General features: G+C 34.3%; 1 protein-coding gene across 1 annotated transcript in view; it reads right to left on the reverse strand.

Annotated features, from left to right (window-relative positions):
• The window catches only part of OTOGL (otogelin like), a 404,189-nt gene that overhangs the window by 123,421 nt on the left and 263,043 nt on the right, over nucleotides 1–17,725 (reverse strand). Inside the window, exons 15-22 of the mRNA XM_064376937.1 lie at nucleotides 13,174–13,280; nucleotides 12,770–12,895; nucleotides 11,534–11,642; nucleotides 10,587–10,633; nucleotides 9,862–10,007; nucleotides 8,621–8,744; nucleotides 7,111–7,288; nucleotides 2,978–3,102 (exon numbers count right to left, since the gene is read on the reverse strand). Coding sequence (XP_064233007.1) covers nucleotides 2,978–3,102; nucleotides 7,111–7,288; nucleotides 8,621–8,744; nucleotides 9,862–10,007; nucleotides 10,587–10,633; nucleotides 11,534–11,642; nucleotides 12,770–12,895; nucleotides 13,174–13,280 — 962 coding nt within the window. The remainder of the gene's footprint in view (nucleotides 1–2,977; nucleotides 3,103–7,110; nucleotides 7,289–8,620; nucleotides 8,745–9,861; nucleotides 10,008–10,586; nucleotides 10,634–11,533; nucleotides 11,643–12,769; nucleotides 12,896–13,173; nucleotides 13,281–17,725) is intronic.

Genomic DNA, 17,725 nt, shown 5'->3' on the forward strand with positions numbered 1-17,725 from the left:
TTTATCATATTGGTAACAGTACTTAATCCATATTCAACAGTCTTTTAGGGAAAAAAAATAGTGTATTGTACCTGAATAACATGAGTAACAGAAGGACTGATAGAAGCAGTGGCCTCAATCATCCCATTGCATGAGGATCATTTAAGAAACCTACTATAAAGAATTGGGGAGTACTGGGAGGCTTATTTCCAAACATCCACACATAATAAAGTGGTTCCAGATTGTGGATGTTATGGCAACTCTGTGTAATACACAATTGTTTAGGAAGAACGGGGAATCATCTCATTTCAACGGAGTCTCTGAAATGAATGGTAATGTGTCCGATGCCACATAGCCATTGAACTCAATGTTGCACAATGCACAGTGTACAATGCCCAGCAGATATTAGGAGCTCAACAATGTTTGATAAATAAATCTACAAATCCATGAATAAGAGAATAATTAATAGAAATTGGGGATTGGGGTATATGCTAAAGGCCATAAGATATAACTATAAAATCACCTGGGAGGGGAGGGCATCTGTGTAATCATTTCTTGAAAGTTGTTGATTTTTCCCTTGAGAATGACTGATCAGATACAATCCTTTATTGAAGTAACCAAGTTTGACAAACAATTGAATTCTATCTTTCTGAAAGAGGGTGGGTTTGTGGTTTCTTGATGTAGTGGACCTAGTTTGCATTGGTTTCCTAACAGGTAAAATTAATCAATCTTTCATTGTCATTGTCTTCGAGAGACCAGATAAGCTGTTGGAGATTAGTTTTTTCACTACTAAGGAATTACACATAACTTCCTTTGTTGAGTATATTACATACATTTATTATTGATAAGGAGATATAATTGCTCAAGTATGATATTTTTGCATTCAGTATGTATATGTATATAAAAACAAATGACTGAAGCTATAGGAGTATACTGCTTACATATATATTCTTAATGCCAAGGATCATAAAAGAGCAAACTAATACACCAAAGAGGCCTAATAATTTGTAGACCAAAGTATATTCCCACTGACATTAAGTTAAGGGTAACTAAAGAAGATCCTCATGAAAAAATATCCTTTAGAATCTAGATCAGAATTATTGACGTTTGTCTATTTATTTTCCTTTCTTTGGGGATCTTCCTGAATTTACCTATTTGAAATTTTTTTTTAATTACAGCTGATGGCAAAGCTAAAAAAAAAAGCTAATATTAAATATATATATATGAATGTATATAGCATGTGTGTGGGTTAGGGTGCATGTGAGGAAGTTAGTGTGGGTAGTTCACATGATTATTTTCAAAGACAAATATCTCAAAATATAAATAGCCTATATATCCAGTTCAATATTTCAATTTCCATTATAAGATCAACACATTTATATAGAAGACATGGGGCATGGGGAGAAAGGTGATAGAAAATAGAGCAAAATGGCATATAATAAAGGAGAAACTAAAGAAATGATCACAGGGAAACTGACTTATCAATTGAGCTCTACTTCAACTTTCACATTATTAAAAAAGAAAGTTGCTGCAGTATCGAGGAGGAAACCAAGAAAGAAACCAACCAAACAAGAGTAGTTGAAGGAGGAGGAGTAAATTAGTTGGAAGTTGGGGACAGAATGGAGGAAGGTATTGTTAAATGGGAGTGAGATTAAAAGTAATCATTCATGAAACTAAAAAACTTTAGTCTTTTCCTGTTATTATAGATAAGAAAAATGATCAAAGAGGTTATCTTCTTCAAGTTTAAAAGCTGACTTAGATTTAAAAAAAGAAAAAAAGCACCAATAGCAAGAGTATCTTGTGCTCTTTCCAGTACACCAGAATTCTATGTTAATACTAAAAACAGTATGTCAATCAGCAGAATCCTCCCAACAACGACCACACAATCTGTAAACTGTGCTGGCTTCTTATGAACGCTTAACCAATATGAGTAATATATATTTAAAAACTACATCAAAATACTGAACTCGCCAAGATGATTAAAGAAAAAAATAAAGTTATAAGAATATTTAAGCATGTACATTAATTTTTTACAATTATATATGTATGTCTTGTATTTACATTGTATCTAAATATATACATGTATATCTTTTTTATTGTGAAGTGAACTAGGTTTTAACATGATTTGCTGGAGCTTTAGTTTTTAAAAAAATGCAACCAAAAATTGTTAGCATGTGAGTTGTCCTATCATTGCAAATTGGAACTCTGGAGTATGCTCATCTCAAATTGTTGCTCACTCAAAGGCACAAAGTCTCTTTGGATCACTGGCTTCCTGCTTATAAATATGTGCTATGAGTAGGGACTTGTAATGAGATGGTAATAACTGACATTGAACATCTCTGGACTTTCACCACATTCTCAGAGGATCCCCAGAGGCTTTTCTTTAGCATTTAAAGACTCTAAAAACTCCCAAATGCTAGTCCACAGAGATTTTTTTTTTTTTTTTGTACTTTAGGTTCTGGGGTACATGTGCAGATCATGCAGGATTGTTGCATAGGGACACATATGGCAATGTGGTTTGCTGCCTCCATCCCCTCATCATCTACATCTGGCATTTCTCCCTGTGTTATCCCTCCCCAACCTGCCCACCACCCCCCACTGTTCCCTCCCTTGCCCCCCCACCAACAGACCCCAGTGTGTGATGCTCCCCTCCCCTCCACAGGGATTTCTAAACACCTAAGAGAAGAAAAATTATGAATGCAAAGTAGAAAATAAAAGTTTAGAAACAGGGATTTCTAAAAATCTAAAACAAGAAAATTTATGAATACAAAGTAGAAAATAAAAGTCATTCTCAGGTTTTAAAAAAACAATCTAGATTACATGAAAAGGCATATGTAAAGGCATAAATCATATTAAGTAAAAAAAAAATACTTGAGGAAGGACATTGATTTTTACCATAATGGAGAAAATCAGAATTTAAAACCGCTATCTAATTTTACAAAATTATAGTAATACATAGAACTTTTCCCTAAGTTTACATGCAGAAAAGAAGACTTACTGTTTTGCTGATTGATGTTACAGGGATCCACCATTGGGACATGAACAGGTGCAAAACAAGTAGAAGAAACTCTCCACGCATTTGCATGAAGTTGTGGTGTACCTTCTATCATGCCCGATGGAGAACTAGAAAGCAAAGATAATGCTCATCTTCGTGTATCTCTCATTCATTTGTTCATGTCCTTCAAATACTTGAATAAGAGAATACTATTTTTCATATTGCTCAAGGAAATCTTAAAAGCTTGAAACTTTCTTCCAGCAGTTTAAAAAAAGTACAATGGCAGTAAGCTTCCCATTACTATCATTTGACAATGTACCAAATTGTAGACATAAATGATTTTATTTAATCTTCATCTCAGCCTTATAAGAAAAACATCATTTATCCCCATTCTACAGAGAAAGCAAAGCAGAAGCTCAGAGAAACGTTAAATTACACTAAGCTGATAAGTATCAAAGCCACGATTCAAACCCAGTTCTCCCTGACTTAACCATACACACACAACCAAAACTTTAGCATGTGTGTGGTTTAGGGTGCATGTGGGAAAGTTAGTGTAGGGTAGTTCACATGATTTTTTTTCAAAGTAAAGACAAATATCTCAAAATATAAGTACCCTATATATCCCATTCAATATTTCAGTTCCATTATGAGATCTGAAAGATCAAGATTCCATCATGAAGCTGGCAAACCATATGAAAAAAATCTATCTTAAAAACTCTAACAGTGTTTAGGAGACAAACACTGCAATTCCACCCCCTACAGTCATTCAGTTGTATTGATTCATCAACCAACATTTATTAAGTGACAACCCCTATTGGACAATGTGCCAGACACTGTCAAAACTACTTAGCGATTCAGGCTGAACTAGGTCTCCTGCAGAAAGTTTTGACCACACCACAACCCTGACTGTGTTAATTGCTCCCATATGGCCAAGTAGAAAAGTGGGCATCTCAGCTTTCTCTAGTGTCCTTATAGATTAACTATTTTCATTGAAGCTGCTTACCAGTAACTGAGAGAGGACAAATAAAGGAGAAACACAAGCCATTTCCTTGTCCCTACCCTTTCGTCCTTTTCTTCTTTTCCTATTCCTCAAAATCAAACTAGTCCAGAACTGTAAAGAACTACAACAAATACCCTAGTGCAAAATCTTATTTTGTTTATTTAAGAACACAGAGACTCAAAGTAATTGCATGATTTGTGCTAGCTCATTTCTTCCCATTCTTTCCCCTTCCTTCTCTCTCCACTCCTCATAAGGACAACAAAATAGGTCAGGGTGATACATGTAGTCAAGATTTTCAGTTCAAGGTGGAACTAACTGACTTAGAGCTTGGTTCTTTTATTTCATTTAGTTTACCTTAAAACAATAAATTTTAAAAATATGAGCTAAAATGTGGACCTATTTATTGTCTTTCATTTTATAAAATAACCCTTCAGCTCATCATAGTCAACTTACTATAATAAGGCATACAAAATATATTTTCAAGTAATTAATATTTTTCTATTCCATTATGTCTGCATATTCACATTAACCTTCATGAAGAAAGAATTTTAACTACTTAAGTTGGAAAGCTAAACACTGTTCACAAGTTATCTCTGACTCTGAAAGATCATCCTGCACTCTTATCATGCCTAAATGTTTATACATGGCGGAGACTGGTGCCTTAGAAAGAGGCAGACAGATCTGCCATCTTAAACATTGACTGCTGACCCATTCTGACAAACAAACAAGAGAAAGCGGGATTAATGTCTTTTCTGAACATCATAGCCAAACCACTTAATATAGTTTCTGTTTCTCAAATGTTGTGAAGATATCAATATTTTGACCTACAAATAAATAAAACAAAAAACTGAATTACCTAAAAACAAAGCACAGGAAGACAAGGAGATGAGATACAAGAAATTAAAATATTTTTAATTTTAAATGCCAGTTCCTTTTGCCCATCCAAACTATCTTCCTGATGCCCCATTAAACATTCCACCTCAGTTCAATTAATTGTCCATTCTGTGTAAGATTCTATGCTAGTTCCTAAGAATACAAAGGCAAAGGACACAACTTTTGGTCTCAAAGCCCTCACAGATAAACAAGATAAGAAACTAGACAGATAAACAATAAATTTTCATAATAAGGCATTGTCAGATTTAACTTTGTGTGTGTGAGATATGAATCAGCTTTTTGGGGCAAATAATGTATGAATTGGGGTGAAGAAAAGTGGAAAGTCACAAGAAAGATGAGGAGCAGGGTTCTGAGAACTCAAGCAGGAAGAAGAGTATGTGCAAGAGTGTTTTTTAAAAAGCACATATGTTTATTGCAGCACTATTTACAATAGCAAAGACTTGGAACCAACCCAAATGGCCATCAATGATAGACTGGATAAGGAAAATGTAGCACATATACACCATGGAATACTATGCAGCCATAAAAAAGGATGATTCATGCCTTTTGCAGGGACATGTATGAAGCTGAAAACCATCATCCTCAGCAAACTAATTCAGGAATGGAAAACTAAATATCGCATGTTCTTACTCATAAGTGGGAGTTGAACAATGAGAATACATGGACACAGGGAGGGGAACATCACACACCAGGGCCTATCAGGTGGTGGGGGACTAGAGGAGTAAGAGCATTGGGACAAATACCTAAAACATGTGGGGTTTAAAACCTAGATGTCTGGTGGATAGGTGCAGTAAACCACCATGGCACATGTATACCTATGTAACAAACCTGCATGTTCAGCACATATATCCCAGAACTTAACATAAAATTAAAAAATAATAATAATAATAAATTTAATTTAATTTAATTTAAAAAAGAAACAAAACAGTATTTGAAGAGTGGCTTCTCCACGAAATGTCCTCTGGCTGCCCAGCCCACGATGACCCGCTCTAACCCTCTATCATTCTAGCCATAACAACAAAGCACAACACTTAATTTTTAGAATCACCTCTCTCTCTCTCCTCTCTCTCTCTCTCTCTCTCTAAAAAAAAAATATATATATATATATGTAGTTGATTGATCCTTGTCTAACACTAAATATTCATTTTTAAACTATCTTTAAAATTAAATATAGTTAACAAAAATTGAATGCATTTTCAGAGTATAATATGATGTTCTAAGGTATACATTGTGAAATGGTTAAATCAAGCTAATGAACATGTCCATCACCTCACATTCTTATTTTTTGTTATGAGAGCATTTAATATCTACTCTCCTAGCAATTTTCAAGTACACATTACATCAATTATGGTCATCATATAATTAATTGATCTCAAAAGATCTCTCAAACTTACACATCCTGTCTAGCTGATACTTTGTACCCTTTGACCAACATCTTCCCACACTCCCACCCCACCCCTATCCCCTGGCAAACACCATTCTATAATACTTTGCTTCTGTGATTTCAACTATTTTAGATTCCACATATTTCTTAAGGCTGTTATCCTCTCCTGATCTGTGACACAAAGCTCTGTGAGGATGAGAACCATGGCCCACTGCTTAAATTGCTCCCAGTGTGCTTTTAGCATGATAACAAGTGCACAAAGCATTTATACTAAATTATAAACTGCTTCTTTTCACACATAGGTGAAAACTACCTGGTCACTATGAGGGGTACAAATATACGTTATTGCTTCTCTTACAGTGAAACACCAACAATCACAAAATCTAACAAGATAACAAAATGTTGCTTTAGAGGTATTATTGATACCAAATGATATCAATATTTACAGAGTATCATTTACTACCACTAATACATAACGATATTGAGGTTTATTTTTTAGGCAGCAGTGTTTCAAAAATAAAATACTGTTAAGGTTGATAGGTGGCAGAGAAGAGAATAGCGGGGAGCAGGTAGCATAGCTGAGCCACACTGCTGAAATCCAAAACCCAGCTCCACTGCATGTGAGCTAAGTGACCTTGAATGATTTATTTGCTTTTTTGAGGCCTTGGTTAGTTTCCTTATCTATAAAATAAACATATTAATCAGAGACTGCTTTATATTTTAAATGTGATGATCCATGTAAATCTCTTGGAATAATGACAACTAAGCTATTATTAGTTAAGTAAACACTTTAATGAATTTATATCCTTTAAATGACCAGTCATTAAGTTATATTAACTATGCAGAAATCATACTTACAGAAAGTCATCCCTTATGTTCCCATTAAAAGTACCACACAGACCTAATGTTCTTCTCTTCCATGCGCTAGTGAGCTGAATATAAATTCTTTCCCCATCTACAGCAAACAGAATCTTTAAACCAAATGTGGTTCTTAGAAGTATAAATAAGGATGACAGAGTTTGAATTTCAACAATACCTGCAGGAAAAGAACATATGCAAATCAGCTTTGACATTCCTAGACGGTGTTCTGAAAGAGCACACCACCAGGACTCTCCTCCCCAGACGCAAGGGAAGCAGGGGAGGCAGGCTAGCGGTTCCTGCCTATGCTTGAGGGCCAACTTTTGCCCCCATGGCTGCTTTTTTTTCTCCTATTCCTCTGCTTTTCTCCCTCCTTCCTGGTCTTCAGCAAACATTTTTAATAGTTTTTCAGGTCAACACATAATTTCAGTTTACAAGCATCTCACAAGTTAGGAGGCAGTCCTTAGACATTTGAAATCCAATTCATTACCAAGTTCAGACTTTTGTCGTAAATGTTTTTTCAATCTGTCTTCTTCTCTCCACCTCTATCGTCACTGCCTTAGGTCACCTCCTCCTCATTCCTCACATGCCCTACTTTTATGACATCCTAACTGTTGTACATGTTTCCTATCTAGCATCTCTCAAAGTCACTTCTACACTGTTGTCATAATGATCTACCCAAAAAAGCTCCTTAAAACTCACAATTTATTTGGTTGAATCATATGAGATTGCCCTCTTTGTACATAAAAGTGGTCAAAAATGACAATTTCATATTTGTTTTGTATCAAATTCAACTTCCCTAGCTGGACACCTGAGTAGCGTGAGCATGCAGTTTGTAAGATAAATCAGGACATTTCTGAGAGTGAGAGTGTTATTAACAGCCATGCTGGAATGCAGGCATGAACAGGACCTGCTCCAGAAATCCACAATGTAAAATGCCTCCTACATAAGCCCTTCTCATCCTTACCCATGTCCAGACATTCTCCTTTACCCTCTCTCTGCTGTTGCAATACCAATCTAGTTCTATTTCCCTCAACGTATGCTGCAAAATTCAATACCACCTTGATCTGCATGAAACATGTTCACCATTCCCTTCAACCCAGCAATTCCTCACTCTTAAATGCTCAATGAGACAATAATTGTACAATCACCTCTTTCAGAAAACATTCCTGACCATTTCAGTACACCCCTTTCCAGGGCTGAGTGAGCTGCACCTCATTTAGACTCCCAAAGTCTTTATGTATATCTTCGAGTTTATCACATTTTATTCTAAGTGGCCGTCTATTGCTTGTCTCTCTTCTCTTCCAAAGTCTAGGTCACTTGAGGTAAACACTAGGTCCCAAAAATATCATCATCTTCACTATCTGTAGTTGATGATTTGTAATACACAGGAACTCAGTAAGTGTAGATAGTCAGCCTAACATTAGAAGAAGATCCCATTTTGTTTGTGTGTGTTGTTGGGGTTTTTTTGGTAATCTAAAGAAAGTACACCATTAGCATTGTTTCTTACCATTCAGGTTGAAGCCTTGGTTAGGACTAGTGAGAATTTGTCCTCCCCTACCGAGGGTCACTTGTTTGTTAAAATCATCCTCCAGAATCAGAGTTATAGACTGAAGGCAGACTAAGCCGAGATTCTGCATAAAAATCAAATTGCCAATGAAAGGAATGGGAGAGAGATAGTGCCATAGAAAGACATAGGAAGATAGAGAGGGAGATGGGAGAAAGAGAGAGGAGAGAAAATAAAAGAAAGAGAGTGCATGTAAATTAGAATTTCTGACGTATAAAAGGCTTGAGTATAAGTAATGTAATAAAGTAGTTGTTACATAACCCATTTAATGTAGCAACATTCTTAATAAAATATAACTTTATATAGTACATTAAATATATCGTGTATATACATACATTTTACTTAGAACATTAAATTAAAGTGTTTCAGTAAAGTACCAATAATTATGTTTTCCACAGCATGTAAAGTACCTCTCTAAATTCATTTAACTGGCATAGACATAAAAAGTCAACAAAGCAAAGAACCAAGAGAATTTCTACATAGAAAGCTAATTCAGATTCTAATATATTACAAAGAAAAAATAAAACTGGAAAAAAGCATATAAAGCAGTTCAGAATTTTCACTGGAAATAATTATTTTCTATTAGAATAAAACTAGAAAATTAACTATTTTGGCAAAATTTTGACTGCCTGTTTAAGAGATATGAATGAAAGATTAGGATGTCTTTATTTAGAAATTATTTGTGAGTTTATAATTTCAAGAAAAGATCTAAATAAATAAATATTCCAATATGTTAAGAAATTCATTATATCTGTTTAAAATGCTATGAAACCAGTTCAAAACTGTCAAAAATAATCTCTTTAAAATAGCTAGGTTGAAGCAAACAAAAAACTTAGTTCCATTATACAGCCATGCATAAAATGTTCAAAAACCTATACATACAAACACTATTTTTTAAAAAAGAAAATGCAATTAAATATATAGTATTTAGTCTAAGACATACTTGCTTTCACAGTTTAATATCTCTGAAATTAAGATGCCTCATGTAACCAATGGTATGTCATAGAATAATTAAAAACACTTCTTTCTAATATGTAGAATAATAATTTATCTTCATAATCAATGTTGTCTTAATTTTAAAGAAAATAGTTATATCCATTCATGTTACCATTCTTAGTCTGAAATGAAGTTTAAGTAAAAATCAATGAATCCATATTCCTCTGGTCATTTTGAAATGTTCTTACCTGCTCACAGGGAGCTTTCTGTAAAGTAATTGTGAATTTATCTTTTCCAGTTCCTTTCACAAGGATGTATTGGCACATGCCAATAAAAGAATAATGTCGATCATCAAAAGTTGTAAAGTGAGAATCACCTACAACTGAACATTGAACTACCAAAAAAAAAAATGAGAAGGAGGAGGAGGAAGAGAGGAGGAAGAGCAGGAGGAGGAGGAGAGGAGAAAGATCAGGAGGAGAAGAGGAGGAGGAAGAGGAAGAGGAGGAAGAGGAAGAAGGAAGAAAGAAGAAGAAGAGAAAATGAAGTTAGAGGAGGAGAGGGAGGAGGATAATATGATTACATTAATCCTTTAAAAGCAGGAGATCAACTTAGGGTAAATAATCATGCATCAAAAATTTGAACATCTGTGTTGTGTTTAAAATTTACTGGTTTGACAAACTTTCTAAACTAAATTACATTATTTCATTTAATTTAATGCTTATAAAATGATATTTATCCACATACTTTTTAAGATTTTATAATATTTACACTATTTTAATAAAGTTTTACCAAAGTTTCCCACTCAACAACACTATCACTTATTCAATTTTCCTTGTATCCTCTGAGTAACTGCATTTACAGATTATTATAGCCCTTGGTATACATAAGATGTTTTCATAAAAATCAGTGCTATCCTTCTCCCCAATCTAAAGAAATTTGAAACATTCTCTATAAAAACATTTTAAAAGATTACCTGGACAGTCATGCTCAGTGCAGTTCCAAACTCCACCAAAACACACACTAAAAGAAATTATAAAAATATTGATCCATTGGCATAAAAAATCTGTAGTAATGTTTGTATCAATGTATTGATGAATGTACCAAAATATATCATGTTTGCAGGTTCAGAATAATCTGACTTAAAAAACGTCTCTGCAAAAGTTCTAATGAACGGGTAATTTGGGGCTGGTTAGCACCTAAATTATTATCTCGTATGTCATATGTAAAAATCACTGACTTTGATGATGATCAATAGATATTAAAAAGAGAGAAGAGATGTCCTCTTATGTAAGATAAATTCTACCTTCCACCCTCACAAAGGTGTGAGTTTTAGAGGACCAAAGTAGAGTCCCTGTAAAATGGAAACAGAATCAGCATCTGAGAACGTGGTTAGTTATCCCATTACATTTCAGTCATATACACTGCCACCAAAGGGGAAAGTGTCTGATGTTATTTAGACTTCTGTTGTTTTTTTTTAGGACTATCCTGCAGGGATTTCATGTTTACCAATGGTGTTAGTCAGCAAATTTAATATGGAATTCTAAATATTTCTAATCATGGACCAAAAATTGGTCATCTGGGGAGTCATGTGTTACAGTATGTAATAGAGAAACCCAGAAGCACCATCAAGTTCTAAAAGTCTGTGCAAATTAGTGATTACAAATGATTTAAAAAAAAAAAGCAACAAACTCATCATATGGATATAAGATATTATAGAATTACCTAGGTAACTGATAAGAATTATATCATAAAAGGAAATATAGATGTCCTTTTCCTAAAGAGTTTAAATAAAATGCAAGTTTTGTGTTGGAATTTGGGGAAGCAAATTAGTAATGAGTATATTCCTTTAAACATCTGTCATGGTAAAGTTGTCAACTAGCCAAGTAACCAGAAGTAATTGGCTGTACATTGATCACATACCATTCAGTACATTCTTGTTCAATTTTTGAACCAACTGAATAAGCTAATCCATGAAAACCACACGGGCAATTTTCCAAGGAGATGCAAGTCCCATTCTCCATTATGAGGCCTATTTGAGAAGAAATAAACATCAAAATTTCAAAAGAAATATTTATGAGGCTAATAAACATATGAAAAAATGCTCATCATCACTGATTATTAGAGAAATGCAAATCAAAACCACATTGTGATACCACCTCATGCCAGTTAGAATGGCGATCATTAAAAAATCTTGAGACAACAGATGCTGGAGAGGATGTGGAGAAATAGGAACACTTTTACACTGTTTTTGGGAGTGTAAATTAATTCAACCTTTGTGGAAGACAGTGTGGCGATTCCTCAAGGACATAGAAATAGAAATTCCATTTGACCCAGCAATCTCATTACTGGGTATATACCCAAAGGATTACAAATTGTTCTATTATAGACACATGCACATGTATATTCATTGCAGCACTTTTTACAATAGCAAAGACCTGGAACCAACACAAATGCCCATTGATGATAGACTGGACAAGAAAATGTGGCACATATACACCACAGAATACTATGCAGCCATAAAAAATGATGAGTTCATGTGCTTTGTAGGGACATAGATGAATCTGGAAACCATCATTCTCAGCAAACTGACACAAGAACAGGAAATCAAACACCACATGTTCTCACTCATAGGTGGGTGTTGAACAATGAGAACACATGGACACCAGGAGGGGAGCATCACACACTAGGGTCTGTTGGTGGGAACTAGGGACTAGGGGAGGGACAGCAGGGGTTGGGGAGGCTGGGGAGAAATAACATGGGGAGAAATGCCAGATATAGGTGATGAGGGATGGAGGCAGCAAACCACATTGCCATGTATGTACCTATGCAACAAGCCTGAAAGATCTGCACATGTACCCCAGAAAACTTAAAGTACAATTGAAAAAAAAAGTGAAGATATACAAATTGTTAAATACCATTCAATATTAATAGAACAAAAAAATTCTCATGGCTAACTTCAGGACTGTAGATTCCAAACTTCCTGGGAACTTTACAAAGTAATGAACCTTTTATCAATGAAAAGTAGCCATTCCTCCTTGTCACTTCAAGGACCAAATTCTACAAGAACAGAAAATTGCAATAGGACTAATGTGATCCTTAGGTCACTGGGTACTAGTTTCCATGAGTGCAGACACGGTTTCTTCATGAAGCACTTACCATCTGGGCAGTAACATCCATCAAGACAATGAAGATTGCTCCCAAGACACTGCTTCTCAAATGTGCAGGTTGGTGGACAACAACTGATACAATCCCGATGGACAAAGCTATCATCACATTTATCAGCTAAAATTGGCAAACAGGGGAGCTTAAGTCAATTTTATTAGCCTCTATTTCTTTTAAAAAATTATAATTTTATTTTTTACAAAAAAAATTTGCAAAAACTAACTTTTAACTGCTAAAAGAAAGTGCATACTTGTTTCAAAAGTATGCAAGTTCACATATATAATTATATCAATAACAAATCTTTGCAATTCATTAGTATTAAGTAGTACAGTTTGCGTTCTAAGGTTAACCCAAAATTGGTTAAAAGTACATAGGGCTTGAAAAATAACAAAACATACTGCAAGCTGGAAAGTCATCTCTCCAGTCTTGAATAGGGTAGCCAGCATGAGAACAGGCTCTAGCATATTCAGTGGCTGCTCGACAATAGGTTTCATCATCATCAGTTCTAGAAAGTGAAAAGACAGAGTCAGAATCACATAGGAAATACTGACAGAAACCATACCATTGAGGTCCTGATCCCTAGAAATGCTGAGTGCATGACTACTCCAATGTGAACCAATGTCAGCATATGTATCTCTCATAATATATCTTATTAAGTACAACAATGAGAAAACACATGAACATGGGTCCTCAGCTAACTAGGCCTAGATAAATAATCTTCATCAAAGCATTTTAATAATTTCATCACTTTTCTTTTGAGTCCAAGGAATACTATAATGAAAAAGATTTATATGTTAATTATAACATTTTCCCCATAATTTGTGTATGTATTTTTTCACTCCCACACTAAGCATTACAGACCTTTTAGAATTTAATAAGTCCCATTAAAACAGATAAAATTCTATCACAACAAAAACAATAAATATGGAAGCTGTTTCCAAAAGATCATACTCTGGATTGTCCACATACTAGAATAAAAACAATACTAATAATCTATAGTACTCAAAAGTATTTCAATGGTTCCTCAGCTATCTTTGCAAAAACATTCCAAAACATAGTATTCCATGGTGTATATGTGCCACGTTTTCTTTATCCAGTCTATCATTGATAGGCATTTGGTGGGTTGCTTAAAAGAGTGAATAAATGGCATTTAAGATTTAAAAGTGGATTTTGAATTATTTCAAGTTTTGATTACTAAAGCTAATTATTTTTATAACATTGCCAAGACTAAATAATCTTTAATTGTTTTCTTATAATATCTTCAGGAGCTTCCCCCCAAAATAATTTCTTACTAGAGCTCTGCCAATTCCCAAAGCAGATTAAAAAGGCACTCAAGTAAGCAGACCAAAGTAAAGCGCTTGTTTTTCAACCCAATTCAAACTCAAAATTGAATAGTTAAATATCTTGGAAGATAATGATCTTAAGAATGCTGCATTTTGTGAGCCTTAACATTTTCAGTGTCACATTGTAAAAGCCACCATCTCAAATTGCCCTTATCCTGTGTTACTGTAATGGGAGTCATGCAGCTTATCTAGTCCAATTATCTGAGCTTTAGAAGGAAAAAAGGACTGAGCATATAAACTCCAGAGGCTCAGAAAATATCCTAAACCTACAAACAAGAAAAGTATTTTCAAGAAACAGTATAGGCTAAAATTGCTAAATTCCTGGAAAGACATTACGTTTATGATTTGCCTTCTAATATGTGCATTCTTTCCTACATTAATGGTGGTTTTAAAAATTAGCAAAGCAACTGAATATTGGTTTTCCAACCCAATGCAACTATTATTACAATACTCACCATTTATTGTTTATGTTATTCTAGGAACCATGATAGGCACATTAATATGTGGCACCTCACGAAAACTCACAGAATTGGGCAAGAAAGAAATTATTATCAAGAAAGAAATTACAATTTGTTAGAGGGAAAATACATTTATTTTTTCCATCTTGAATGATAACTTTAATAGGAAAATGGGCATTAAAGAATCATGGCTTTCACGTCAATTTGCTTTGGCATGACAAAATTAAAACCATTTCCTTGCTGCTGGGTTTGGCATTCTTAGAAGCAGAAATAGGAGGGCATAATTCAAGGACTGATAGAGAATCATGCAACTTCCAAGTCAAATGTCATCTCTTCCAGGTAGCCTTCGTAGGCACTCTCTGATAAAGTCAATAGTTCTGTCCTCCTCATCCAAAGCACTTTGCAGTTAGGGCATTGTGTCATTGTTACAGACCTGTTTCCCTGTCCTATTAGAATATGAGATCCTAGCACAGAGATCAAGTCTACATTTTTTCTGTTTCTCCAAGAGGTGGCAAAATAGTCAGCTCAGAATAGATACTCAAAAGATGTGTGTTGAATTGAATTCAATATACTATCATAATCCAAGTAGGAAATTAATCTGTGTTCAACCAATTCACATTTTCATTCTCATGGTATGCGACCTTTCTGATGCAGTCCTCTAATACAGGAAATGAAGAGAATCATTCATTTCCTACAGAATGGAAGAAAGAATGTTAAGTAGGTCTAGTCCTGAATGAAATACTGAGGGAGGTGAAGAAAGGCTGGCTCTGGCAGCTTCTCACATCCATTTTATCAATGTCCACTTAATTATAATGTCCTTCTTTTGATATTACATGTCTGCTTTGCCCGTAAATCCAGCCTCTCTACCACAAAGGTAGCTCTTAAGGTGTCAGCTGATTTCATCCAGTACAAGTTGTTTTTCTATCCTGCTATTTTTATTTTCCCTGGAGAAAGCATCAAAGTTTCAAAAGTCAAAAGTCTAAAAACTATCCAAATTTCAAAAGACAAAAATGCTAATTTCTCGATGAAATTTCAGTTGAAGTGGATGTGGCAGAGACTGAGTTAGTCTCTAGTTCCCCCTTCTTCTTTTTAGTATTAGAACACTCAAGTTTTTGCCAGGTAGATGGCTGCCAGCCAAAGACAACATTTACAGCTTCTCTTGCACCTAAGTGTGGCCATGTATCCAAGTTCTGGCCAAAAGGTTAAAAGTGGAAGCATGTATGAAACTTCCACATCAAAAATCCCAGCCCTTTTGTTTTTCTCCTCTTTTAAGGACTAAAATGTGGACATGGTATTGGTGATGCAGTTTGGGCCATGAAATTGAAAATAATACCCTAGACAAAAGGAAAAATGTAGTAACAAGATCACTCAGTCACTGGAATATTCATGGAGCAGAGCCATGAGAACCCAAGACCACTAACCAGCATGGATTTTCATGTGAGAAATATAAACATTTCATTTAATTTAAGTCACAGTCATTTTAGCTATTAAGGCAGCTAAACAATATCCCAAACTGAAAAATGAAGAATGACATTCCTGGACCTAAAAACAATATTTTATCTCAGACTACTTGACAAATGGGTGCTAAAGATATTAAAGATAAGACAATTGAAAAGATGACTAGAGAACAGTCCAAGACTGAGTCACTGTGGAATAAGAAAAATTTTTAATTCCATATATATGGCTAAATGAGGACTATGGCCTACCTACAGGGATCCTTAAAAAAGAGAGTGAGAAAAAACAAAGAGATATAGCAAGTAGCTCTTAAATTAAAAATGAAACCAAATAGGGAACAGAATTTTTAAAAATATGTAGTTAAGTCACTAGCCAATATTTTAGGCAGAGGGGGAGCTCTTTCAAAGCTACTGCATTAGTTCAGAAATCCTTGAAATTTAGAGACTATACATATAAATCTAGCGTATAACTGTACTTTGTTCAAAAGTAAGAGGTGTCACAAGCTTATTTTAATATCTGGGAAATAGTATAGTCATTACTTTTGTAATAATTTCAATTTAATTAAAGAGGAGTAGTTATAAATAACACAATTTCCTACTACCTCAACCTTTCCTCTTTGTTCTCACCTTTGATAAACCTTTTAATGAGCTACTCAAGATGACATTTAAGTGGTTTTACTAAACTAAAAACTAGTCTTTTTTTATTTTAAAAGTTTCTATGCATCACTTATACTTCTTGGGACTCATAAAATATACAGACATATTACAATTTCTTTAGATAGTCCTAAATGTTCAAGATGAGTAATCACCTACACTTGGTAATGTTTTGAAAGAAAAATAATCTTAAAAAATTTTAATAATGGGTAATTTATGGTAGGTTCTACAATGAACTACCATATATGAACATAGTATAGTGAGTCTCACTGAATTTGTTGCTTATCCAACTACCTATCCTAGATGTTCATAACCTGAGATAGAATGCAGGGATCTGTGACCTTAGGTAGAAAAAAATATTACATGTTGATTTTCACTAATTTCCATCGGAAACACAGCATTTCCTTCAATTATGCCTATAGGCAACACTTCACAATGTTCTTAGCGATATCTGTGACTTTGTCAGCAACGTGTTTCAAATCTTCTTTTTTTCATATTTTTATATTTTTATTTTCCATTGTTTCAGACTCACAAAGCACTGTTTACACTAATCACTAAGTCAAATTGCAGTAGTTATTAGATTTGAAATATGTATTGAAAGCATATATATCAGAAATACTTTTTTTTATTATTTTGATAACTATTTTATTAGAATTAGTTTCCTTTGGTATCTTTTGTGTTTTATTTTGTGCACTTCAAACATTGTTTTTCAAAAGGGTCTATAGATTTTTCTAGACTCCCAAAAGGGATTCACAGCATAAAAAGACTTAAAAGCCACTGTATTTTGTTCATGTTGGTTACATAAAACATTTAGAACTACCATCCATATGTAATCTAGCAGTTCCACTAAAGATTATGTATCCCCCCACAAAATGAAATCAACATATGGAAGAGGTATCTCCACTCCTGTGTTTATTGTAGGAGTATTCACAATAGTCAAAATATATAATCAATCTGTGTCCATCGGAGGATGAATGGATAAAGAAATTGTGACATATATACAGAATGGAATATTATTCAGCCATAAAAAGAATGAAATCC

Source organism: Aotus nancymaae, unplaced genomic scaffold (genome assembly GCF_030222135.1).
Source record: "Aotus nancymaae isolate 86718 unplaced genomic scaffold, 86718_ANA_hifiasm-v0.15.2.pri h1tg000016l, whole genome shotgun sequence".
NCBI lineage: Eukaryota > Metazoa > Chordata > Mammalia > Primates > Aotidae > Aotus > Aotus nancymaae.